Source organism: Bubalus kerabau, chromosome 4 (genome assembly GCF_029407905.1).
Source record: "Bubalus kerabau isolate K-KA32 ecotype Philippines breed swamp buffalo chromosome 4, PCC_UOA_SB_1v2, whole genome shotgun sequence".
NCBI classification, from domain to species: Eukaryota; Metazoa; Chordata; class Mammalia; order Artiodactyla; family Bovidae; genus Bubalus; species Bubalus kerabau.
The window spans coordinates 46,883,628-46,911,106 of record NC_073627.1 but is presented as its reverse complement, the minus strand read 5'-3'; the positions used below and the strand labels follow the sequence as shown (position 1 = coordinate 46,911,106).

General features: G+C 40.4%; 1 protein-coding gene across 10 annotated transcripts in view; it reads left to right on the top strand.

Moving 5' to 3' along the window:
* The window catches only part of MYO1D (myosin ID), a 361,374-nt gene that overhangs the window by 164,607 nt on the left and 169,288 nt on the right, over positions 1-27,479 (top strand). For 8 of the 10 annotated variants that reach the window (XM_055577237.1, XM_055577238.1, XM_055577236.1 and 5 more), the window contains exon 16: positions 5,682-5,889. In XM_055577237.1, the coding sequence (XP_055433212.1) occupies positions 5,682-5,889 (208 nt within the window). Of the gene's footprint in view, positions 1-5,681; positions 5,890-6,147; positions 7,644-21,492; positions 21,604-27,479 lie in introns of those variants that run through there. The other 2 variants (XM_055577245.1, XM_055577241.1) reach the window with 2 other exon arrangements.

The following is a 27,479-nucleotide window of genomic DNA, read 5'->3' as shown; positions in this document are numbered from 1 at the left end:
CTGAGAGGTTGCCGTAATGGCCAGGACAAATAACCACCTGGGCAACTGCAAGGGAGACATCATAGGTATATTGGCCAAGATTCAGGAAGCAAAAGTAGCCACCTTACAAGAGGCCAACAAAGGCCAAGTTGTACATGTAGGAAGAAGGATTCTAGGGTAGAAGATGAGATAACAATCAAACATCTGAGAAAGACCAGACCAATGAGAAAGAACCAATAAGCTCCACAAAGGAAAAACCTCACATCCAAGGAACTAGAGCAAGGAGTAGATGACCTTGGAAAAAGCCTATTCATATTCTCAGAGAGATAAAGGAGAGAGTTTTGGTCCTAAAGTAGGAATATGAAGTTCAAAACAAGAACAGGTTGTTGTTAAAAAGAACCAATTAGGGATTTGGAAAGTGAAAACCAAATTAAGCACAATTAGAGTGAATTGTCCAGCAATAGAATGAGTCAGCAATTTATAGTGTCATCATACAATGGTTACAAGTCAGCATTAAAGAGAATGAACAGGGACTTCCCTGGTGGTCCAGTGGTTAAGACTCCACTCTTCCAATGCAGGGGGTGTGGGTTCAATCCCTGGTCAGGGAACTAAGATCCCACATGCCATGCAGTGTGGCCAAAAAAAAAAGAGAGATAATGAGCAGCTGATACTACACCAACAGCATGGATGAATAAAACATTATGTGAAAAGGAGTCACCAGAGAGGACATACTTTATGCTGCCATTTATATGAAGCTCATGAACAGATAAAAATCAGAGCAGTGCTTTGCTCTCGGTTGAGAGTTGGCTGGAAAGGGGGAAAGCTAATAGGGGAGCTCTTTGTGATTATGTAGATGATCTTCATCTTGATTGACATGTCAGTTTCATGAGTGTACACATTTTTCAAAACTTACTGAATTGTGTATTTAAATGTGTGCATTTTACGATACATAAAATTTACCATAATTAAATTTTTTTCAAACTAAACTTCTTTTAAATGAGTTAGTGAGCTAGAAGATCGAGCTAGAATATCAAGCTGAAGACTTCTCCCAGACCGCATCACAGAGAAAAAGAGATGCAACCTTCTAAAGAAAGGTCACACCAAGTGTAAGTTTGATCCAGGAGGGCCAAAAGCCCTTTAGCGGGAGCGCTAGAAGGAAAGAAGAGTCCAGGGGTCAGATTGAAAGAATACACCAAGTGTGAAACATACGAATTTTTTAAATGGACTTACGTTCTGTTCACTTTCAGAACTCTGGGCATAATGAAAAAGGCTTAGAGTTCCCAAGAAGAAAGGCAAACTACGGGTGAGGAAATGAGACTCATACTGTCATCAGACTTCTCATTAGCGACATTCAGCGTAAACAGACAAAGGAGCAGTATCTGCACTGTGAAGGGGAATGAAGTTTACACTTAGAATTTTATTCCATGCCAAGTTATCATTCGAGAGTGTGGGCAGGGAACTTCCCTGGTGGTCCAGTGGTAAAGAGTCTGCCTGCCTATGCAAGGGACACAGGTTCCATCCCAGGTTCGGGAAGATTTTATATGCTGTGAGGCAACTAAGCCTGTGCACCACAACGAGAGAGGCCACCACAGTGAGGAGCCCGAGCACTGCAGCTAGGGAGTAGACCCCACTCACTGCGACTGGAGAAAACCCACATGCAACGGTGAAGACCCAGCACAGACCCAAAAAAAGAGCGTGGGCAAAATAAAAACAAAATAAATCTCCGGACATATATAAGTTCAGAAAATTTACTATCCCTAGACTTCTCTGAAAAATCTTCAAAAGGGTGTACTTTAGCAAAAAGGAATGCTTTTCCTTTTTCCATTTTCCATTTTCCTAAATGCAGAAGGGAAATGTGGAATGCAAAAAAGCAATATTGAACAAATAAGTCAGTAAAACTTCTTGTGAAATCTATACAAGTGGTTTCCATTATAACAGGGGGGTGGCGGGGAGCGGGGAAGGATATCGGTAGTAATCATTTGCAACAAAAATTAAAATGGGAATGAGGAATATAGAGAAGTAAAGACTTGTGCTGTTTATGGGAAGGATAGAAATGTTAATTAACAAGACAGGGAAAAGAATGTATTTTCCTATAAATATAATATTTACATATTCTGATTGAACTGATTAACAGTGCTGTATGCGGTAGGATGGAAAGTGTGTAGGACACTGGACGAATGTTTTCAGTCTTGGTGGGAGAAAAAGTAACATTTCCACAGTGAGTTTGTGTTTTTAGATTCTGCAGATTTTTTTTTGTAAGCTAGCTTTGAGCCTAGACTTCTACTTGTCACTTTCATTCTTTTATCAAAAGAGAGAGAGAAGGATTTTAAAGGTACTGATAACCTTAAAAGCTGCTAAAGTCTTCCAGGGAGGTTAAAAACTAGTTGTCAGAAAGCAGATGAGTTCAGCTTTTTAATTTGCAAGTTCAGGATGCTGGTTTGCTGGAGAACTGGGGTTGTGCCATCAACCATAGGAAAGGGAGGAAGGGCACCATTACCCGGACGTGTTAGCTGAGCAGTGCGGCTGTACGATTTCTTCTAGTTCCTGCAGAATGCCTAAAACTTTGAACACACACCATTACTGCCTGTTGACTCTTATTCTACTTTCATAATTAATTGGCAAGTTTTTGAATTTTATTTCCTTTTTTCATGTGATATTGCACATCGTTACCTCTCTCTTTGTATCAGAACTCTTCGGTTTGGGTTTCTGTCTCTATCTGGCAAGTGACTAGACTTTTAAATGTATTTTCTTCCATTCTTTTATTCAACAGATATCTCTCTCCTCACTGTGTGGCAGACAACATGATAGGCACGTGGCATATAGTGAGGAACAAAACAAAATCTCCACCTTCGTGATACTTATAGACGGACATTCAACAGACAGACCCTCAAATCAATATGATTACAAACTGAGATGAATGGTGTGAGGAAAAGAAACACAACTGGTTGTTTTAGGAATAATGGGGATGATGGTTGATGGAGGAACATCAAAAAAGACTAGAAGATGAGAAGTCTCCGCCTTTCAAAGAGTAGCTTTAAAAAAAAAAGCATTCCAGGGAACTTCCCTGATGGCCCAATGGCTAAGACTAGGCCAATGCAGGGGGCCCAGGTTCCATCCCTGGTTAGGGAACTAGACCCCACATGGCGCAGCAAAGAGTTCACATGCTGCAACTAAATATTTCAAATGCTGCAACTAAAATGGAAGATCCTGCATGTCCCAACTAAAACCTCACGCAGCCTAATAGATAAATACATTTTTTTTAAAAAATCAGGATTTCCATTAAAAAAAAAAAAAAAAGTATTCCAGGCAGTGGGAACAGCATGTACAAGGCCTCAAAGCAAGAAAGAGGCAACCACAACACTGAGACCCTGAAGAAGGCCAAGGCTGTTGGAGCAGAGCAATGAAAGCAGGAGAGCAGTAAAAGATAAAAATGCTGTGAGGCTTTTGGGAACACTGCTGTGACTGCTGGATATGCAGAATGGATTGAAGAAGAAAAGGGAAACAGTTTAGGAGTCTGCTGTAGTGAACTTGATGGTGGCTTCTCTTAGGATTGTGGCGGTGAAGATGAGAGTAGCTGAATTTTAAACATGTTTTGGAGGTGGAATCAATAGACTCGATGATGAATGAGAAGGAATGATAGAGAAGAGCAGGAATCAAATGCGATTCCCAGGATTCTGGCTTTGGTAACCAATGACTTTGTGGTTGGAAGGACTGAAAGAAGAATTTAAAGTGCCTGGAGAAGGAAATGGCAACCCACTCCAGTATTCTTGCCTGGAGAATCCCAGGGACAGAGGAGCCTGCTGGGCTGCCGTCTATGGGGTTGCACAGAATCGGACACGACTTGACACGACTTAGCAGCAGCAGCAGCAGCAAGGTCTGTTTAGGCACTGGATATGTGAGAGTGAAATTCAGAATTGAGAACTGGGCTTGGGATAATAATTGCTTGAGTTGAAAAATGAAATGGACGGAATAGATGAGGTGATGTGGGAGGTTGTACATAGAGAGACGAGGGCTTGATATGAGCCCTGGGGCACTCCAACATTTCGAGGTCCAGTAGTGAAGAACAGTAGCCAGAAAATGAGATTGAGAAGAAATATCCAGAGACAGAAGGAATCCAGGAAGAGCATACTGCTACCGAAGCTGAGATAGAAACTAGGAAAAGAGAGAAATATCAAGAAGGAGGAGTCAGATGCCCCTTAGATACATATTATCTTAACCAGAAATGGGTAAATTCCTAGGAGGAAAATATGAAGAGTCCTGGAAGGCGCAAAAGTAGATTTGAACCAATCCCTGGTTCTTGGGTGGGACAACTGGACATCATAGCCAAATTTAATGCATGGGAACCCAAAAAATACCCACAAGGATTTGTTGTTTTGTGATTGTTTTTCCGTATGCAAATTACTTCTAAAGTTCATATAGAAAAATAAACATCCAAGAATATCTAGAAAGACCTTTAAAAGGAAAAGAAAGAGAAAAGACCACTGGATATTAAAATATAACATCTATAATTAAAACCATGTGGTACTGATGGGCAGAGAGAGCAGTGAAACAGACCAAAAAGCCTAGAAATGAATTAAAGTACATATGAAAATTTAGCATATGATAAAATAGCGTATTAACTCAGAGGGAGAAAGACTGACTTTTTAGTAAATAATATTGGAAATAGAGTTTTTTCAGAAGTAAAGTTGGATCCATTCCATATACCAAGATAAATTAAAAATGAATCATAGCTCCAAATGTAAAAAATGGAAACATACAAGTCCTAGAAGAACCCCTAAGTGAATTACCCTGTAATCTAAGTGTTAGGAGAACGTCTTTCACTAAGACTTAAAATTCAGATGCAGTGAGTGAAAAATATACTAAATTTGACTCCATGTAAACAACTTTGCACCAAGGATAGGGGGAAAGCACTGTGGTAGGCAGCCTTCCAAGCTGGTCCCACTGATCCCCACTTCCTGGTGTTCATGCCCGCGTACTCCTCTTCCCAGGAGAGTGGGCTGGCCCTCGTGAATTGCTTCTAGCAAAATGGACTATGGCAAAAGTGATGGAATGTTGCTTGTGAGATTAGGTTACGCAAGGCTGAGACTTTGACTTCTGTCTTGCTCATGATCACCGTCACCAAGAAGCTGGTGTGTGGTAAACTAACTTATAAGAGGCCCACATATTGAGGAACTGGTGGCTACTTGTATGTAGAATTGCAAATGATTTTTGTGTATTAACCTTACGTGTAGAACACGGCTTAGTTTTCTTTTACTGATGATAGTTTATCTGAAGATCTGGTTGATTTCCTTTGAAACGAGTCATGTTGTTCTTAAGTAATGTTTTCAAAAACCCACGATAGAGGCATCCTTGTCTTGTTTCTGTTTGCAAAGAGAATGCTTCCAAGGTTGCCATGTTACAGATAATATTTGCTGCAAGTTTTTGGCAAATAGCTTTTATTAAATTAAGGAATACCCTTCTAACCCTGGTTTAGTAAGAGTTATTATCCTAAAGGAGTATTATATATTTTATTGAAGCCTTTTTCTGTGTCTCTGATGAGGCTAATGAAATTCATCTCAATTCTGAGTTTGCTAAGAAGTTTTTTTTTTTCCTTTCTGTGAAGCATGAATTTTATTGAATAGCTTTTCTGCCTCTATTGATACCACATGGTTTTTCTCCCTTAATCCATGTCCTGGTTTGTTTGTTTGTTTTTCCCCATCAAGGTACAAAATGATCTCTGAATTCACCTGGCCCAACCATGACCTCCCCTCAGACAAAGAGGCTGTTAAGAAACTGGTCGAATACTGTGGCTTTCAGGATGATGTGGCTTATGGGAAGACCAAAATTTTCATTCGAACACCCCGAACATTGTTTACCTTGGAAGAGCTCCGCGCTCAGATGCTTGTAAGGATTGTCCTCTTTCTACAAAAGGTAATCTTACATTTTCTATACGAGGATAAGGCTTTGATTTTATGTTCTTAAAAAAAAAAAAAATGAGTTGAATGCTTTCTTTGAGTCAAGAAATGTTCACAATTATGTATTTTTTTTGCATCTATGCATCTGTTAGAGTATTTTCTGTTGCCTTTGCACATGGAAAACTTACCTGTGTGAGTTCAATTTTTTAAACTATCTTTTTACATTTATTTTTAATTGGAAGATAATTGCTTTACAATGTCTTGGTTTCTCTAGTACACAACAACAAGAATCAATTTTATCCTCCAAACGCCAAAGATATTTTGTCTTCTGATATTCAAAATCAGAGAGATGTTTGAAGTAGTCTGATTTTTGTCTCGTGGTCAACTGGATCATTAGCCTCATCTTAACTGCATAGAGAACTTTTTTCTGTCTTGTCATTCAAAAACTTGACCAACTCGTTTGAAACCAGCTGTCTCACCCATCATGACCCACTGCCAGCCCTTGACTGAAGTGTGTAGTGCTGACTTATCACTGCTCCTAAGATCATGGTACCTGTCATCATTGATCTGTGCAGGGTCCCTTTTCATTTCATTCGCTCACTATTTCTTTTTATTCCCCTTACCCATTTCCATACCTTCTGTATGAAACGTTTTAATGTAAAAACTGATAAAAAAAGAATTCATGACCCTCTGTGAGAATGGAGTATCCATCAAGGGAAGGGTGGCTGGGTCGTTGGGCATGTGTAGACCTGGCTGCTCCTCTCCAGAATGCCTGCCAGTTTGCACATCACCAGTTTGCATGTAGAGGTTACTATGTGCCCACATCATTTTCAATATCATCCAGGTACCTAGATTTTGCCAGACTACCAAGTATAATGAGATCACGCTGTTTTATTATATTTCCTCTTTCTCTGATTACCATTAAACTTGAACATCTAATTAAATGCGTGTTTGCTTTTGGGGGTTTCCTGTAAACTGCCCATTCCTGTCTTTCATCCGCTTTTCTTCTGGAGTTAGTATCATTGTTTGTTGATGAGCAGGAATTCCTGGACTGTTTTAGACATTAGTCTCTCTTTCACTTCAGACATTATAAATATATTCTCCTACTGTAGGGGTTCTATTGAACTTTCTAATATGCTTTGTTGAAGGGAATCCTTAATTTTGACATAATTGAAAATCTTCAACTTTTTTTGCCTTATCCTTTGTGTTTTGGAATTTTGTCTAAGAGGGCTTGCCTTGTCTCCAGGTCGCAAAGGTACTCTCCTGTGTTTTCTTCTATGAACTGTATAGTTTTACCCTTCACATTTAGGTCTTTAATCCATTCAAAATCCACCTGAGTGTGTGGTTCTCTAAAGGAATCCAGTTTCGTGTTCTTCTATATGATGAGCAAGTTTTCTCAGTGTCACCTACTAAATAATCTATTCTTTTCCTGTTAATTTGTGGTGCCACTTTTATTGTGTATGAAGTTTTTATATATACATATATATTACATGTATTCTGTTTCTGAGCACTGTGTGGGGTTCCATTTTTATATCTGCCTCTCATTACACTCAATGACACACACTTTTTATTGTTGTATGTCTTAGTATATGATAAGTCCATCTTCTGTACTTTTTTTTTCCCTACTCTTTATTGAGGTTGATTATTGTATACATAGACCTTTATTCTGTAATATGAATTTTAATGTGTGTTTACTGAGTTCATGAAATTCAACAATACTGTTTATTACAGTTGCATTGAATTTATAGATTAATTTGAAAGGATTAACATTTTTATAATATTAAATCATCTTAAGAGTATAGAATAGGCTTATTTAGATAATTTTATTGACTTTTAGACTTAAGAGGGACCTTATGAATTCATGGTAAATTCCTAGATACTTTATTATTTTTGTAGCTGTTGGGATTTTATTATTGTGTATTTATTAGATTTTCTACATGGCAGTGTTGGTATAGAGAAATAGTATTGGCTTGCATGTGTTTGCTTGCAGGCTCAGTCGCTAAGTCATGTCCAATGCTTTGCGACCCCATGGTCTGTAACCATACAGGCTCCTATGTCCATTGGATTTGGCTTATGTTGGTTTATCTGTATCCAAAATGAAGCCTTTCTTGATTCATATTTATTGATTCTATTCATTTTTCTGGGTAAAAGATTACATCATGTGCAAATTATAAAAGTTTTTCTTCCCTCCCAACTGCCAAGATATTTCTAAGTGTTGGTCTTGTTCATTTATTTTGCCTAGAACTCAGAGAAAAACTTTTGGAGGGGAATCTTAAAATTCTGTTTCATCTTAAAACAGTTTTCTTCTGTTAATTTTTTTTTAATATTGCCTTTACTCTGTTCTGTTATCTTTCTTAAGACAGCTTGTAAATTTGAAAGTTGAATCTCTGTTTTTTGTCTGCCATAGTAAGTTATTTTGCCACATCTGTTCTGTATATATCCAGATCCTTGCTTTTGATCTTCAGTGCTTATCCGGGGGATGGTTTGTTGTCACAGATCTGACACTATGTGTTTCTTCTTTATACCTAGCTAAGAGATTGACCAGATTCAGGCTTTGACTCTAAACCAGGATGACCATATCTCTCAGTTTGATTGGAACCTTCCTGGTTGATGACTGTTGTCTGTTACAAATGTTAGTAACAACCCTATCACTCTCAAAGAGTTCCCTGTGCTATACAGTAGGTCGTTACTAGTTATCTGTTTTATCTTGCCTGGAAAATCCCATGGATGGAGGAGCTTGGTGGGCTGCAGTCCATGGGGTCGTGAAGAGTCGGATATGACTGAGCGTCTTCACTTTCACTTTTCACTTTCATGCATTGGAGAAGGAAATGGCAACCCACTCCAGTGTTCTTGCCTGGGAAATCCCATGGATAGAGGAGACTGGCGGGCTGCAGTCCATGGGGTTGCAAAGAGTTGGACACAACTTAGTGACTGCTGCTGCTGCTGCTAAGTCACTTCAGTCATATCTGACTCTGTGCGACCCCATAGACGGCAGCCCACCAGGCTCCCCTGTCCCTGGGATTCTCCAGGCAAGAACACCGGAGTGGGTTGCCATTTCCTTCTCCAATGCATGAAAGTGAAAAGTGAAAGGGAAGTCACTCAGTCGTGTCCGACTCTTCACGACCCCATGGACTGCAGCCCACCAGGCTCCTCCATCCATGGGATTTTCCAGGCAAGGGTACTGGAGTAGGGTGCCATCACCTTCTCTGACTTAGCAACTAAACAACAACAATAAGCAATGTCATAGATTTGTCTATCTGAGTAACTTTACTTAGTGTGACAACCTCTATGTTCATCCATGTTGTTGCAAATGGCATTATTTCGTTCTTTTTTATGGCTGAGTAGCATTCCATTGAATCTTGTCTCTCAGAATTTTAGTTTTGCTCATCTGGTAGCTTCCTAATTAGAGGATGGTTGTAGTTTGATTATGAGATCATAGCAAAATTGATGCAATCTCAAAGACAGTATGGGCTTCCCTTGTGGCTCAGCTGGTAAGGAATCTGCCTGCAATGCAGGAGACCTGAGTTCATTCCCGGGGTTGGGAAGATCCCCTGGAGAAGGGAACGGCTACCCACTCCAGTATTCTGGCCTGGAGAATTCCATGGATTCTATAGTCCGTGGGGTCCCAAACAGTCGGACACGACTGAGTGACTTTCACTGCTACACTACAAAGGCAGTATAGAGTAGAACAAAGGAATGAGTGAAGGAGAAAGTATGGAAAAGAGTGAAAGAGAAAAAGGGATGATGGAATGCCAAGAAAGGTTCCTCAAGCTGTGAAATAAATTCTCAAAATGTAGGCTAAAATGATATGTGATTGTTTCTAATTTTAAAGTGGAGTTCTAGATGGAATTGTAGGGTAGTGAATGACCTTTTTTATTTTAAAATAATAAATTTGGTTTTCCACTAGCAAACTGATACTGTGTAAATATTCTACAACATATAGGGTTCTTTTATCAATAGATCAGCAGTGTTTTCTTATAGTTCCTTAAAAGAATTAGTCTGTTTTGGGTCAGTTTTGGACTTATATTTTCTTAGAAAATCATTCAGTTTCTCAAATTTAATTCAACAGAGTTGAACAAAGTTGTCTCTTATGTTTCTTTTCATTTCCTTTTTCATCATTCCCTCAGATCACTCATTTTGTGTATTTGACTGGTACTCACTCTTTATTATCAACTTTAGTTAGTAATGCATTTTCAAGAACCAGCTCTCTTGTTAGTACCACCATTTTCCTGTTTTTAATTTATTGATTTTACTTTTTATTTTCATCAATTCCTCTTTTTTGGGAATGTAAAAAGAAGAAGCAAGCAGGAGATTCTCTTCCTCTCAGTTCTGGAGTTGGACATTTCATGCATTTTATTCTTTCACAGTTATTAATAATGGACTATGGAATTTGTTCTGAGAACCACTTTTACTATATCTATAGGGTTTCATGCATTATTATATATCTAGATTTCCTATTTCCCAAAAAAATGTTATTTAAAAAAATTTTTTAAATAATTTCCAGGTGATAAATGTTTTGAGTGTATTTTTTTTTTCACTTTCTGACTTTTTTGTTAATTTTTCAGTTCAGTTCAGTTCAGTCTCTCAGTTGTGTCCAACTCTCTGTGACCCCATGGACTGCAGCACACCAGGCCTCCCCGTCCATCACCAACTCCCGGAGTTTACCCAAACTCGTGTCCATTGAATCAGTGATGCCATCCAACCATCTCATCCTCTGTTGTCCCCTTCTCCTCCTGCCCTCAATCTTTCCCAGTATCAGGGTCTTTTCAAATGAGTCAGCTCTTCGCACCAGGTGGCCCAAGTATTGAAGTTTCAGCTTCAACATCAGTCCTTCCAATGAACACCCAGGACTGATCTCCTTTAGGATAGACTGGTTGGATCTCCTTGCAGTACAAGGGACTCTCAAAAGTCTTCTCCAACACCACAGTTCAAAAACATCAATTCTGCAGTGCTCAGCTTTCTTTACAGTTCAACTCACATCCATACATGACTACTGGAAAAACCATAGCCTTGACTAGGTGGACCTTTGTTGGCAAAGTAATGTCTCTGCTTTTTAATATGCTGCCTAGGCTGGTCATGACTTTCCTTCCAAGGAGTAAGCATCTTTTAATTTCATGGCTGAAGTCACCATCTGCAGTGATTTTGGAGCCCCCCAATATAAAGTCAGCCACTGTTTCCAGTGTTTCCCCATCTATTTCCCATGAAGTGATGGGACCAGATGCCATGATCTTAGTTTTCTGAATGTTGAGCTTTAAGCCAACTTTTTCACTCTCCTCTTTCACTTTCATCAAGAGATTTTTTAGTTCCTCTTCACTTTCTACCATAAGGGTGGTGTCATCTGCATATCTGAGGTTATTGATATTTCTCCCGGCAATCTTGATTCCAGCTTGAGCTTCCTCTAGCCCAGCGTTTCTCATGATATACTCTGCATATAAGTTAAATAAGCAGGGTGACAATATACAGCCTTGATGTACTCCTTTCCTGATTTGGAACCAGTCTGTTGTTCCATGTCCAGTTCTAACTGTGCTTCCTGACCTGCATACAGGTTTCTCAAGAGGCAGGTCAGGTGGTCTGGTACTCCCATCTCTTGAAGAATTTTCCACAGTTTGTTGTGATCTGCACAGTCAAAGGCTTTGGCATAGTCAATGAAGCAGAAATAGATGTTTTTCTGCAACTCTCTTGCTTTTTCCATGATCCAGCGGAGGTTGAAAATTTGACTCTGGTTCCTCTGCCTTTTCTAAAACCAGCTTGAACATCTGGATGTTCATGGTTCATGTATTGCTGAAGCCTGGCTTAGAGAATTTTGAGCATTACTTTACTAGCATGTGAGATGAGTGCAATTGTGCGGTGGTTTGAGCATTCTTTGGCATTGCCTTTCTTTGGGATTGGAATGAAAACTGACCTTTTCCAGTCCTGTGGCCACTGCTGAGTTTTCCAAATTTGCTGGCATATTGAGTGCAGCACTTTCACAGCATCATCTTTCAGGATTTGAAATACCTCAACTGGAATTCCATCACCTCCACTAGGTTTGTTCATAGTGATGCTTCCTAAGGTCGACTTGACTTCACATTCCAGGATGTCTGGAATTAATTAATTTTTAGTTTTACTATAATTTTGATCATGGAATGTTAAACATACTATTTCTCATTTCTGGAATTTATTGCATTTGGAGGGTCTAGTGAGCAGTCACTTTTTTAATGTAGCTTGATAAAAAGTGTATTTCCTTTTTCTTTTTGATATTTTTTGTTGTGAAAAATAGCAAATATTCACAAAAGTAGAAAGAGTAGTGTCCCCATCTCTTAGCTTGAACAAGGATCAGTCTTTTACTACTCTTATTTTATCTAGTATTCACCACATGTTTTTATGTGTTTTTGGACTGGTGTTTTTGAAAGGAAATCTAATTTATGTTATCATTTTGTCCTTACATACCAGTACCAGATAAGGATTTTAGTATACTGTTATAATACTATATAAAATTAACAACAATTCCTACACATTCCTACAACCTGATGTGTAGTTTATGTTGCTTATTCCCAGTTGACTTAGAAATGTCTTTCTACACGTGGTTAGAGATTCGAGCTAAGGCACTTTCAAGAATGAAACACACTGATCTTTATCACATTAATTATGATTTCCAGTGATGTACCATTTCATCCTTAAAAAATGTATATTTTAAAGACTGGCCTGGTTGGTTTATTCTGATTAGCAACTTAATATTATTTGTATGTTCTTATATTTGTTAAATTTGCATTTTACACACTCCTATTGTTGGATTATATTATAGCCCCAAACACACAAAAGATCTTGTGAAGAGTTAAAGGTGGTTCATTAAAACATGAATATGTCATGAAAACAGCAAATTCCGAAACTGGGAATAATAACATCACTATGAATTATAAGTAATCTCAAAGATTAGTATAGGTCTGAGTAGAATAATTTTGTAAATCAGCCAGAGGAAAAGTGTGAATAGAATCATTATCTGAAAACTAGACTGTATGGGTGTAGTTATTCACTTGTTCCTTGATATATTGTTTATTGTGAAACTTTGTCAAATAGTAGCATGAAGCTATGGGGCTCTCACATCCTTTTCAAGCAAAGCTTACCAGCTTCTTTGAGAAACCAATCAAGTGTTTGATTTCTCAGACTAAAAGCAAAATAATTATCTCTCATATGAAATTAATTACTTTTGCCCTTAAAGTATTAAAAAAAAAAAACCAAGACACCTACTAATACAGTAATCTTTACTGGCTGACAGGCACTATTCTGAGCCCTTTGTATATATTAACTGAATCTTTATAAGATCTCTGTAAATGAGTGTCTATCACTATTTTCATTTAAAAAGAAAGGGATCTCAAGCCAGCTGAGTAGCCAGAGTACCTTGCTGGAAATCTCACCAATAGTGAGCCCCACAGCTGGGGTTTGAGCCCAGTGGCCCAGCCTTCTGCATGCACGCTCTTCTCCATGGTTCACTTAGACCATAGTAGCATCGTTCAGTGTGCACTCCCTCCCTATAGGAAAAATAGGCGTGACTTACACTATTGAAGATAAGTTTGTAAAACCAGCCACAAAGATGATGATGGCATCATGCTCAGAGAGAAAGAAGAAGGTAATTTGGCAAAATTCCTTTATTAAATGATCTGGGTAGACACCCAGTGATGTCTGAGTCATTGACTCTTGGATATATGAACTAAGATATATCTTCACTACAGTGGGAAGAAAACTGCTGTTTCCTATATGAATCAGCTCTTGACATGTGTGTGGTAATGAAAAATGATCAGTGACTCTTTTACAGAGATTACATGCTCCAAGAGAAGAGATTTTTTGTTTGTTGTAGTAAAAGTGACTTGCAAGCCATGAGTAGGTTGGGAAAGGTGTGTGTGGATGACTGTAGACAAAGAATAAGCCGAATTACAGGAAGGGAGGGGGAGGCTTTCCTGGGTGATAAGGGAGGTTGCCCCCAATGCCAGTCCACTCACTGCTTTATTCATGGGGAATATTTATGGTTAAAAATATGCTGCTTGACCATGGCTGAAAGAAATAAAGAAAAATGTGCCCTTGATCAAATGATGATATGTCTTTTCAGTAGGAGATGAAAAGAAATGGGTAGCAAGTGTCTTTTCCAACACTGTGATGTATGGTTGGGTGGGAGAAGGGCACTCATGCATTTTCAATGAGTAATAAACATGGACTTTCCCATTCATTACTCAAGAGGGATGTACAGTGAACAAGACAGGGCTTCACCCAGAGGAAGCTGACAACCCAGTCAGGAGGGTGATGTGTTAGCACTCAGACCAGTGCAGTTGAGTAATTATGACTCTGTTGAGTAGGTAATGACTGCCAGGTGGGCTGAGACCAGCCACCTACCTGAGCTGGAAGAGAAGGCTTTCCGGATGAAGTGAGTGAAGGTGAAAGTCACTCAGTTGTGTCTGACTCTTTGCGACCCCATGGACTATACAGTCCATGGAATTCTCCAGGTCAGAGTACTGGACTGGGTAGCCTTTCCCTTCTCCAGGGGATCTTCCCAACCCAGGGATTGAACCCAGGTCTCCCACATTATCGGTAGATTCTTTACCAGCTGAGCCACAAGGGAAGCCCAAGAAAACTGGAGTGGGTAGCCTATCCCTTCTGGATGAAGGAGAGATGCCAGAAAGTTTGAGAACCGCTCTGTCAAGTTCACATTTTACTCAAAGGCCATTTGTAGGGAAGATGGCTCTTCATCTCTATTCCGTAAACCATTTGTACAGGTTGAATTCATTCGAGTTGGGTCATTGGTGTCATAGCAGTTAATTGTCACTGTGGTTATTGTTTATAAACTTCCTATGACAAAAACAGGGAGCAAGTGTTTCTACAAAAATATTCAAAAATATTTAAACAAAAATATTCAGTATTGTGTTTGGTAATAAATGTAGACTAGTCCTAGCCCTTGGGATTATTAATATAAAAACTGCCCCCTCAATGTTAGAGGAAGGTTCCTAGACAGCTGGTGCCACTAACAACTGAGAAAGAGAGAAAAGGAACAGAGGCAGGAGCATATTTGGAGGAAATTAATAGCTTCGAGTATAGTTCGAAGTGCCTCTGAGACATTTAAGTCAAGATGCCCAGCAAGTTGGATGTATGAGTCAGGGAAGCAAAGGAAGTGGCAGGTTTCAAGGAAAAAGGAATGATCAGCAGTGTCAAACACAGAGTTATGCAGCAAAATAAAGGGCTGAAAGTGCCCACGTAATCTGGCCATTGGGAGATCACTACTGGTTTATTAATAACCAGAATGTCAAAACTGATTGAGGTGAAAGCAGAGTATAAGAGGAGAAGAAAAACACCCACTATCAAAATCCTCCAGCAAGAAAGTGTGTGTGCATGCATGTTAAGTCGCTTCAGTCATGTCTGACTCCATGCAGCTCTCTGGACTGTAGCCCACCTGGCTTCCGTGTCCATGGAATTCTCCAGGCAAGAATACTGGAGTGGATTGCCATGTCCTCCTCCAGGGGATCTTCCTGACCCGATCTCTTACATCTCCTCCATTGGCAGGCAAGTAGTGCCACCTGGGAAGCCCCCAGGAAAGTGTGTCAAACATTTGTTGGTAAGTCGTGGTAATGGAAATAGGTATGGGAAAGGATGGATGTTCTTTATGAAGAAGCCAAGGAGTATTTCCTATCTGCAAGACATTTAGTAAATGATTCTTGAATGTTGAAGCGTTACCCCTACGTGTGTTACTAAGCAGTGCCATTAAAATAACTACGCAGTATAAGTCATTGATTTTTATTATTGTGAAGAAAATTTCTGTTGATTTATAATGTCGGCCAATAGCTGATGCTATTTAGTATTTACATATTGACAAATGCAAAGCCCTTTTAAAACAATAAACATGCTTCAGCAGCCCTGGAATGACAGAGCATCCTCCTCCCTCCCTCCCTCCCTCCCTTCCTCTCTTTTTTCCTACCCCCACCTACCCTTTTCCTCCTCCCACCCAACTGATGAATGAAAAAGATAAAAGCATATTTGGAAAATAATGATGACATGTCAAAAAGAATTTGTTTCTTATTTATCTCCTCTCAGATAACTGCCAGAAAGCGACCACTGCCACCCCTTCCCCAGCCCGCTCCCCTGTAAGTTGCAAGCAGATGATTTGCTCGCGAAAGAGCAGCAAATCCGTTGCCTGGGTGATATCTCATTACTAAGGCAACCAATTTGGTGCATCAGTGTGAATCCCAATTTTAAAATGTAATTATGTCAAGATATGTACATATGCTTGAGATCTGCTTAAAAGAAATCTGTTCCCCTTTGGAAGAAAAACATTTCCTATGTTAGTTGAAAGAAAGGAGGAAATACTTCTTTTATTCTTTGTTCACTCAAACACCTCTTTCAGCTGAGCTCCCCACAATGCTTAGTGAAGGAGCTTGCAGTGGTTCTTTCTCACTTTTTTTTCCAACTTGAGATCTTCCCTTTCCAAGACACTTCTCTCTTGAGACCTGTCACTCATAATCTACCAGCTGTTGTCTCCATGACAACATTTTCTGGCCTCTAAAAGTGGTGGAAGGGAAAAAAAAAAAAAAAAACTCTGGCTACATTTTCCTGGCACTTTTCTTTTTTAATTGCTGGAAGCTCAAGAAATTGACTCTTTGCAAGGAATTAATTAGTGAAGGGGAGGTGATTCGATGAATAGGTGTTTACATTAAATTAAAAACTAGTGAACAACTCGGTAAGGATTGCCATTCCAGACTCAAATGAAATATCTTACAGATAGGAGGTGTACACCAAAAGCTCATCTGGCAAAATACCATCAAATCACTGCTGAGCAATTAATTTTTCTTCCTCCTTGACAAAAATTATTGTTTAAAAATTAAAAGCATATTTGGGTGCAGAGAGTATTTAATTACCAACCTTATGAAATAAGGAAATCCAGGCAACTCATTTGCATTTGCTGAAGCTTCCAGTTAGCTCAGGATTCGCGTTTGTACACAAATCCAGGAACCATTCTTAGTTGGGGGTTCCAGTGTGACTGACACCCCACCCTCATTGCCTACCTGTTCTTTATTCCTCAGTTGGGTGACTGTGTAAGGCTTCCCTGGTGGCTCAGATGGTAAAGCGTCTGCCTGCAATGCGGGAGACCTGGGTTCGATCCCTGTGTTGGGAAGATCCCCTGGAGAAGGAAATAGCAATCCATTCCAGTACCCTTGCCTGGAAAATCCCATGGACAAAGGAGCCTTGTAGGCTACAGTCCATGGGGTCGCAAAGAGTCAAACACAACAGAGTGACTTCACTTTCTTTCTTTGGGTGACTGTGTCATCTAGGTACCTCCTATGTAAGTTCCCTCTGATTCTTTGGGAAACAATTGGGTGACAAATATTAAAGGCAGCAAAGAAAATAGTATAATGAGTATTCACTATCTAATGGCCATGCTGATAGTTCATGTAAAATATCACCCCCCCCCCAAAAAAAGGGTGATTTTCAAAACTGACTTTTTTTTTTCAAAAAGTACATACTTTTGCCACATATTTCATTAAGCCAGGACACTTTAACGGCTTCCCTGGTGGCCCAGCAGGAAAGAATCTACCTGCCGCAATGGAGAAACAGACATAGGAGAATAGACCTATGGACACGGGCAGAGAAGAGGGAGAAGGGGAGATGTATGGGGAGGGCAACATAGACATGCACAATACCAAATGTGAAATAGACAGCCAGTGGGAATTTGCTGTATGACTCAGGGAACTCAAACAGGAGTTCCGCGATAGGCTGAAGGGTGGGATGGGGAGGGAGGTGGGCGGGAGGCCCAGGAGGGTAGGGGACATGGGTGTACCTATGGCTGATTCTTGTTGATGTATGACAGAAAACCACAAGATTCTGTAAAGCAATCATTCTTCAATTAAAAAATTAAAAACAAGAAAGAATTCTACCTGCCATTGCGGGAGACTCAGGTTCAATCCCTGGGTCAGGAAGATTTCCTGGAGAAGGAAAGGACAACCCACTCCAGTATGCTTGCCTAGGAAATCCCATGGACAGAGGAGCCTGGCAGGCTACAGTCCATGGGGTCTCAAAAGAGTTGGAAACAACTTAGTAACTAAACAACAACACCAAGACACTTTATGAGTGGCAAAATACATTCTAATGTCCTGATAGGCATATCATAGAGTCTGTGTGGTTTAAGCATAAGGGCTGTGATGTTAGGGTTTACTTTAGCTTTTTCTTGCTACAGCAAACGTACGTAACTGCTACCAAGAAATCTAAGTGTGTCAGAAATGGCTTATATTCTTTGTCCTGACACATTTAAACACATTCTGCTTGGACTAGTAAGTTTTGCTAACCAAAATAAAAAATTTATGAAATATTCAGCACGTTCTGGGATATGTATCATTATTTATTGCATATATTTAGAGCCTACAGTTTCTCTTTATGGGGTAACATAGAGTGGCTTTAAATGCTATCTTTTCAATTTCAACATGTGCAGAATATAAATACCTTTAATGTACAAAAAGCCCTTCCAAAGAAATAAATACTAGAAAATGGAGGGAGAATATAAACAATCAGTCCACCAAAAAGAATAAGAAGGGGAAAATGGCCAGCAAACACAATTTCATCTATCAAATACTTGAGGTTTTTTTTTTTAATTCTACACGGTGTTGTGAGGATTTGTTTTCTGCTGGCAAGAGAGTAAATATGTGAGAACTTTCCAGACGGTAGTTTAGCAACGTATTTCCAAAAAAATCTAAAATTTGGTTGGGTTTGCCTCTAATCTAGCAATTATACTTCTGGAAATTTATAGTAAGGAAATTCTTGAGACTTTATGTAAACATTTAGTTGTAAGAATTTTCTCTTCAGTATTTCTCATGAAAGTGGAAAATGATGGAGAAAAACATTGAGTCATATAAATTATAATACATCCAACCAGCAGAAAACTAAGCAGCCGTTAACAAGGACAATATAAAGAAATTTAATCAAGTGCTCATGCTGCTGCTGCTGCTAAGTTGCTTCAGTTGTGTCCGACTCTCTGCGACCCCATAGACGGCAGCCCACCAGGCTCCCCCGTCCCTGGGATTCTCCAGGCGAGAACACTGGAGTGGGTTGCCATTTCCTTCTCCAATGCATGAAAGTGAAAAGTGAAAGTGAAGTCGCTCAGTCGTGTCCGACTCCTAGCAACCCCATGGACTGCAGCCCACCAGGCCCCTCCATCCATGGGATTTTCCAGGCAAGAGTACTGGAGGGGGTTGCCATTGCCTTCTCCGAAGTGTTCATGATAAATGTTAAATGAGAATATATGTTACAAAACAGGATATTCAGTGTGATTTCTTTTTAACCACATTAATTCTAGAAATATCCACACATGCTCACATATGTGGTGCATACAGGTGCATATGTCCATTATACAGACTAAGGAGGAACCCATGAGTCGTTCTTTTGTGGGGCTTTATTTATAACTAAAGAAAATTTAGGGCTATTTATATTCAATGTTTTCTGTTACAAAGTCTTACTATTGCCAGGTGTTCTGTGGAAGAGTCAGGGCAGAGAACCACCCAGCTGACAACTTATAAGAGGTCTTCAGGGACTTCCTTGGTGGTCCTGTGGCTAAGACATCTCTTTCCAGTGCAGGGGGTGTGGGTTCAATCCCTGGTTGGGGAGTTAAGATCCCATGTACTTCACAGCCAAAAAACCAAAACAGAACACGGAACCAATGTTGAACAAATTCAACAGAGACTTAAAAATACTTAAAAAAAAAAAAAAAAAACACAAAACCCTAAAAAAAAGGTCTGTAGGTCAAAGATTGCTGTTGAATTCTAAGATTTCTTTCGTCTGCAGATCATTTGTAATTTTGCACATTTTGTCTTCTCTCCTCAACCAGATGATGAATTGTTGAGGGAAGCAGTGTCCTTTTGCTTGTTTGTACTCCACCCAGGGGCCCCAGCATAATACCCTGTGCAGAGTGGCTTGGATGGTATTTTCCAAGTAATATAATTATTGTATCATGATTCAATACTCGGTGCTCCGGGAGTTATAAAGTTTCCTATTAGCTGTGTTATGTTTATTAATACTTAAGAGCTAGTCGTGTGCATTTAAATGAGGTACCTTCATCATACCAAGCAAATGGAGTAATTAGTTGGCATAAGAGTTATTCCCAACTGGGAAAGAAGCCTTTAAGTTTTAACTCTGCTGCCAGAGTTGAAGAATCACTTCTGTGTAATTTCTTGACTCAACTGCTGCCTAACCAGCAGGTAGTTCTTAGCTTCAGTCAACCACAAGGCACTTGGGGTCCAATCCCTGCTCAGCACTTAAAAATGAAACGCCGTGGTCTCTCTGTTCTTCTGTCTCTTCATCTGTAAAAGGGAAATCAGAGCACCACCGTATAATATGGTTGTGAGTATTAAATGACTTAATATAGTCAACATACTTTGATCAGTGCCTGGCATATGGCAGCTACTATGTGTTTGCTATAATTATTAACATTATATTATTAACGCTAATATTATTATTATTGGTTTGGGTATATATCAGCTGACCATTAGCATAACCATGCCACAAACCACCTATATTGGTTTCCTATGGCTGCTATGAAAATTATCACAGACTTAGTGGCTTAAAACAACAGGAATTTATCCTTTCACAGTTCTGGAGGCCAGAAGCCTGAAATCGGTTTCACTGGGCCAAAATCAGGGTGTCATCAAGGCCATACTTCTAGTGGTTATGGGGATAATCTGTGCCTTGCTTTTTCCAGCTTCTGGTAGCTGCCAGAATTCCATGGTTTGTGGCTCCAGTCTCTGCTTCCATAGTCACATGCTATCTCCCCTTCCTCTTCAAATCTCCCACCGCCACCCTCTTCTATAGATATATGTGATTGCACTTAGGGTCCACCCGGATAATCCAGGACAATCTACCCATCTCAAGGTCATTAACCTGATCACAATGGCAAAGTCCTTTTTTTGTGTCAGATGAAGTATCATTTACTGGTTCCAGGGATTGAGAGGGAGATATGTGGGAGGGAGGATTATTCAGCCCACCAAACCACTCTAAACCTTAGTGGCTATAGCAGTCAATATTTATTTATTCTGCATGCATCCAGGGTTTGGCCAGTTTTGGCTGAGCCCATCCCAGGCCGTGGGTTGACTACAGATTGGCTCCACATGTAGCTTATTTTTGCTGCTGTCAGTGGAGCCTGGGGCATGTTCTTCTCATGATAACAGCAGAGGCCTAAGAGGGCACAGTTCACCACACAAGCACATTTCAAACTGTTGAGATCACCACACATTGACCAAAGCAGGTCACATCAGTGGGGTGACCCATGTAGATGAAGAGGAAAGGAATGAACTTGCTATAGTAACAACCTAGCTCAGGGTTTTCTGTAGATGACAGTTAATTTACAGCTGCATTAACATACGTATTTGGAAGAGGAAGAAAATCAAGGATTCAAAGCCAAATTATTTAGTAATAAGCCAATTTTCTGTAGTTGTTATTTGACAGATAAGTCAAGGAGCTATGAGTTTTTGTGGTCTTAGCCTGGCCAAATAAGTACAGTCTTGAATGTGATGATCCCAGAAAACTTGTTCCGTGATTGTGGGTTTAGAGGATAGACCTCCACAGACATGGCAACTCTGAGACTCTTTTGAGCTACTTTCCTCCTTTTGCCATAATATAGTGACTCAGTGGACTCCATGGACGTATGAAAAAGAAACAGTTTTGTGCGCCTTTGGAAGAATAGAATATCTGCTGGATCACCTCTCAAAGAGAGAGGAAAGTAGAGAATACCTGTCGGCTGCTGAGTTAAAGCCAAAACTACATTAATTACAGCAGCAGTCCCCAAACTTGTTTGCACCAGGGACCAGTTTCATGGAAGACAATTTCCCACAGACTGAGGTCGGGGAGGGAGATCATTTGGGGATGATTCAAGCCCATTATTTGTATTGTACATTTTATTTATATTATTATCACATTGTGATTTATAATGAAATAATTATACAACTCGTTGTAATACAGAATCAGCAGGAGCCCTAAGCTTGTTTTCCTGCAACCGGACATCTGGGGGTGACAGAAGAGCAATGGGGAGTGGCTGTGAATACAGACGAAGCTTCGTTGGTGCCACTTACCTCCTGCCGTGTGACCTAGTCCCTAATAGGCCACAAACTGGTACCAGTCTGTGGCCCAGGGGTGTCTTCTCAGTCATCCTTAGCCTGTGAGCCTGAACAGCTAGTTCATCTAAGTGGTCTGACCAAGAGCTGGTTCCTTATCCATCCCTTGTAACTTGATTTTTGTCCATTTGAAAATTAGTATATAATATTTGTGGGGATTCCCAGGTGGCGCTGGTGGTAAGGAACCCACCTGCCGATGCAGGAGAAGTAAGAGTTGCCGGTTCGATCCCTGGGTTAGGAAGATCCCCTGGAGGAGGCCATGGCAACCCCCTCCAGTATTCTTGCCTGGAGAATCTCCATGGACAGAGGAGCCTGTCAGGCTACAGTCCATGGGGTCGCAAAGAGTCGGACATGACGGAAGCAACTTAGCATGCATGCATACAATATTTGTATATTTGAATTTGGCAGAATTTCCCAGTCTAGGGTTTTCCCCACCTCTTTCCTCTCATTCCAGTAATAGAGGAATCAGATTATTCCTACAGGCCCAGTGAAATAAACGGAATAATACACAGTAGAGTTTATGGGCTCTTTCTTGGTCACTTTGGCTCCCAGAGTGAGTAAAGATGTAACAGGTCTCATTTTCCTTGGTCTGTTGATAAAATGCAGTGACACTGAGGTGTTGACTTCTGTCCCAAAACGGCAGAGTTGGGGGGAGAGGGGTGGGAGTCAAAAGGGGAAATTTTTTGTGAAAAATCCTGTAACTGGGATGAACAAGCAGTTGGGAACTTAATTTGGAATATTCATATTTTCATAGTTAGAACCAACTTATTTAAGATGAGTACTTATGTTTTTAGTGAAACTCTTTTCATGTAAATAGAACATTCACTGAAAAGCAGGCTTTTTCACGCATCAGGCCCCTCACTGACAAATTGGCAGCAGTTTTCCAAGTCAGTGCTTATTCATGCTAGACTACTCTAGAACCATCAGCCACTGACACTGATTTTTGAGATTCCATTAAGACTTGAGAGCTGTGTGGCAGCTGCCGTGTGTTTCTTGAAGGTTTCATCAGTTGCTTGGCTTGTCTGTTCTCTTGTGTAACAGGATGACTTGTCTGTTTCTCTACGTGAGCTCTTAAGCCCTAAGGTTATTTGGCTGTGAAACATTCCATGGGGCTTTTCCACAGTCTTCTTTTTAAAACTTATAATAAAAGATCTTTAGTGTATTCAAGCCAATGTATATACTTTCATTCAACAAGTGTGTTTAGTGCCAGGCACTGTTAGGAGACAAGGGCTCAGCTGGCTCAGGCAGTAAAGCGTCTGCCTGAAATGAGGGAGACCCGGGTTCTCCCTCTCCCTGGAGAAGGAAATGGCAACCCACTCCAATATTATTGCCTAGAAAATTCCGTGGATTGAGGAGCCTGGTGGGCTACAGTCCATGGGGTCGCAAAGAGTCGGACACAACTGAGCGACTTCGCTTTCGCTTCACTTAGGAGACACAGTGATACATATAATAGAAACAGTCCTTGTCCTCATGGGGTATACATTCTAATTGAGGAGTAAGACCAAAAAAAAGTCAACAAATAATTATAAACTGTGTAACAGTTATGAAGGAAAGGAAGGACTGAGTTACGAAAATCATTCAGAGATCAAGGGGAATGGGCTGGGCTAGTGGTAAAGAATCTGCCTGCCAATATAGGAGATTCAAGAGACACAGGTTCGATCCCTGGGTTGGGAAGATCTCCTGGAGGAGGAAAATGACAGCTCACTCCAGTATTCTTGCCCGAAAAATTCCATGGACAGAGGAGCCTGGCAGGCTACAGCACATGGGGTTGCAAAGAGTCAGACACGACTGAGGACCGAACACATACACACAAAGATGGAGAAGGGGCTGACCCTAGGAAAGTTCCAGGAAGAGAGGATGCAAGCTGAGGGAAACACAGAAGCAAAAAACTCCACAGCGAGGAAGGGTATGAACATTCAGAAGGCATTTTCAGAACCATCACTCCAGCGTCTGTGCTTCAGTCACTTTTTGTTGCTGATGCATCCCTTCCTTCAAGGCTCAGTGCAGCAGGAGTTCTCTCTGTGAAGTTTTCAGCTGAAATTTGGGTTTGGGTCTTTTGGAAGGATACCTGAAGGGCAGCTATAGAAGAGGTCCATGAAATATTGATCACAAGCCAGTTGAGATGAGTGAAAAAGACCAAAAAGAAGGGTCAATTTTGATGGTCCTAAAATATTTCACAGGCAAGCTCGAGCTGTTTATAGACAGTCTAACACTGTTCATTCGAAAAGCACTCTAGTTATTCTCTAAATCCAATTTATGGTTGCTCTGACTTTGTGTGAAAATGCTGGTTTATTCCTGCCTGGAGAATCCCATGGATAGAGGAGACTGGCAGGCTGTGGTCCATAGTGTTGCAAAGACTCAGACAGAACTAAAGAAACTTAGCATGCATGCATGCTGATTTATTATGACTGTATATTAAAATATATAGAATATACCCTTTTCATTGTAGCTTATGCCTTTTGTAGTCAAGTAATTTTATGCATGTGGGTATATATTTTTTTTCTTGATTATTTTCCAGTGGTTTTTTTTTATTCAGCTATTTCAGGGGAGACATCCCCATAAAGATTTCCAGTATTAACTCTTCTTAACGCCTGACCAGGTAGGATCTGACTTAGATTCAGTCCACTCACATAAGTTTGATCCAAATAGAACATTTCTCCCATCATATCCATCAGCTGAAACTGGTAACTCATTTGTATTTCAAAGATTCCAGGCCTTTAGGGGGCATTTCACACATCTTTAATTATGGATAATCTACTAGAGTGGACAGTTTCCTGCCATTCATGAAATAATTGTGAAATAAAGGCTCTCTCCTGTTTGTGATTGAGTCCCCTCCCCAGCCCACTCCAGAGCTTCAGTTCAGTTCAGTCACTCAGTCGTGTCTGACTCCTTGCAACCCCATGAATCACAGCATGCCAGGCCTCCCTGACCATCACCAACTCCCGGAGTTCACTCAAACTCACATCCATCGAGTCAGTGATGCCATCCAGCCATCTCACCCTCTGTTATCCCCTTCTCCGCCTGCCCCCAATCCCTCCCAGCATCAGGGTCTTTTCCAATGAGTCAACTCTTTGCATGAGGTGGCCAAAGTATTGGAGTTTCAGCTTCAGCATCAGTCCTTCCAATGAACACGCAGGACTGATCTCCTTTAGGATGAACTGGTTGGGTCTCCTTGCAGTCCAAGGGACTCTCAAGAGTCTTCTCAAACACCACAATTCAAAAGCATCAATTCTTCAGCGCTCACCTTTCTTCACAGTCCAACTCTCACATCCATACATGACCACTGGAAAAACCATAGCCTTGACTAGACAGACCACTGTTGGCAAAGTAATATCTCTTCTTTTCAATATGCTATCTAGGTTGGTCATAACTTTCCTTCCAAAGAGTAAGCGTCTTTTAATTTCATGGCTGCAGTCACCATCTGCAGTGATTTTGGAGTCCCCCAATATAAAGTCAGCCACTGTTTCCACTGTTTCCCATCTATTTCCCATGAAGTGATGGGACCAGATGCCATGATCTTCGTTTTCTGAATGTTGAGCTTTAAGCCAACTTTTTCACTCTCCTCTTTCACTTTCATCAAGAGCCTTTTTAGTTCCTCTTTACTTTCTGCCATAAGGGTGGTGTCATCTGCATATCTGAGGTTATTGAGATTTCTCCCAGCAATCTTGATTCCAGCTTGTGCCTCTTCCAGCCCAGCGTTTCTCATGATGTACTCTGCATATAAGGTAAATAAGCAGGGTGACAATGTACAGCCTTGACGTACTCCTTTTCATATTTGGAACCAGTCTGTTGTTCCATGTCCAGTTCTAACTGTTGCTTCCTGACCTACATATAGGTTTCTCAAGAGGCGGGTCTGGTGGTCTGGTATTCCCATCTCTTTCAGAATTTTCTACAGTTGATTGTGATCCACAAGTCAAAGGCTTTGGTATAGTCAATAAAGCAGAAATAGATGTTTTTCTGCAACTCTCTTGCTTTTTCCATGATCCAGCGGATGTTGGCAATTTGATCTCTGGTTCCTCTGCCTTTTCTAAAACCAGCTTGAACATCAGGAAGTTCATGGTTCACATATTGCTGAAGCCTGGCTTGGAGAATTTTGAGCATTACTTTACTAGCGTGTGAGATGAGTGCAGTGTGGTAGTTTGAGCATTCTTTGGCATTGCCTTTCTTTGGGATTGGAATGAAAACTGACCTTTTCCAGTCCTGTGGCCACTGCTGAGTTTTCCAAATTTGCTGGCATATTGAGTGCAGTACTTTCACAGCATCATCATCCAGGATTTGATATAGCTCAAATGGAATTCTATCACCTCCACTAGCTTTGTTCAAAGTGATGCTTTCTAAGGCCCACTTGACTTCACATTCCAGGATGTGTGGCTCTAGGTGAGTGATCACACCATCATGATTATCTTGGTCGTAAAGCTCTTTTTTGTACAGTTCTTCTGTGTATTCTTGCCACCTCTTCTTAATATCTTCTGCTTCTGTTAGGTCCATACCATTTACATCTTAACAACTTCATTTCATGGGCACATATTTGATTCTTTAATATTTCTTCTGTTAAGTCTTTATTGAATTTGTTACAACATTTCTTCTGTTTTATGCTTTGGTTTTTTGGCCACTAGGCATGTAGGATCTTAGCTCCCTGACCAGGGATCGAACCCCTACCTCCTGCATTGGAATGCAAAGTCTTAACCACTGGACCGCCAGGGAAATCCCTCAGATATTTGATTTTTAAGTAGGGAGGGGCTTTCTGAGTTTAGCAGCAGCAAAAGAAGACTCATAAGGGCAAAGATTGATAGATATCACAGCATAAACGTTTACAATTTCTGGGTCTCAAAAATATCTTTGTAGCAAAGTTGTGTTCAGTTGCAAGGAAGGAAGAAAGCAGGAGAGAGATAGAGAAGGGGCAGGGGAGAGGGAGGGAGAAAGAGGAGGGAAGGGGGAAGGTAAGGAGAGAGGAGGGGGAGGCGAAGAAACCTTAATTTACTCTGGTGAAGAGTGCCAAAGGATTTATTTCATACGATAGGAAGCTTTCTGGGTCATCTTCACTCTCAGTGTGGCTCCCCCTTGTGGTTGCAAGATGGCTGCTACCAGTCAGCAGCCATATTTACTTACTCAAGGAGAGAATTCACTTCTAGAAGTCCTTGGGCATCCTCTCTGAGGAGTGAGACATTTTTCTTTCTCAGCAACCCATAGAAAATGTCTTCTCATGGTTTATTAGCCAGAACCAAGAGCCATGGCCAGGACATGGTAAAAGGCAAAACGCCCAAAAGTCTTTGTAAATGTAATAAAAGGTTAACCTACTTCATATATAAAAAGCCCTTACAAATCATGAGGTGAAATTATGAATATGTGACGGACAAGAAAAGGTATGAAGAGAGAATTCACCGAAGAAAAAAATTCAAATAGCTAGTGAATTTTTAAAAATAACACTCCTAATCAAAGCAATGTAATCATAGCATATACAGTAGGTTAGCTTGTATCAATTTGGTTAATTCTTTTT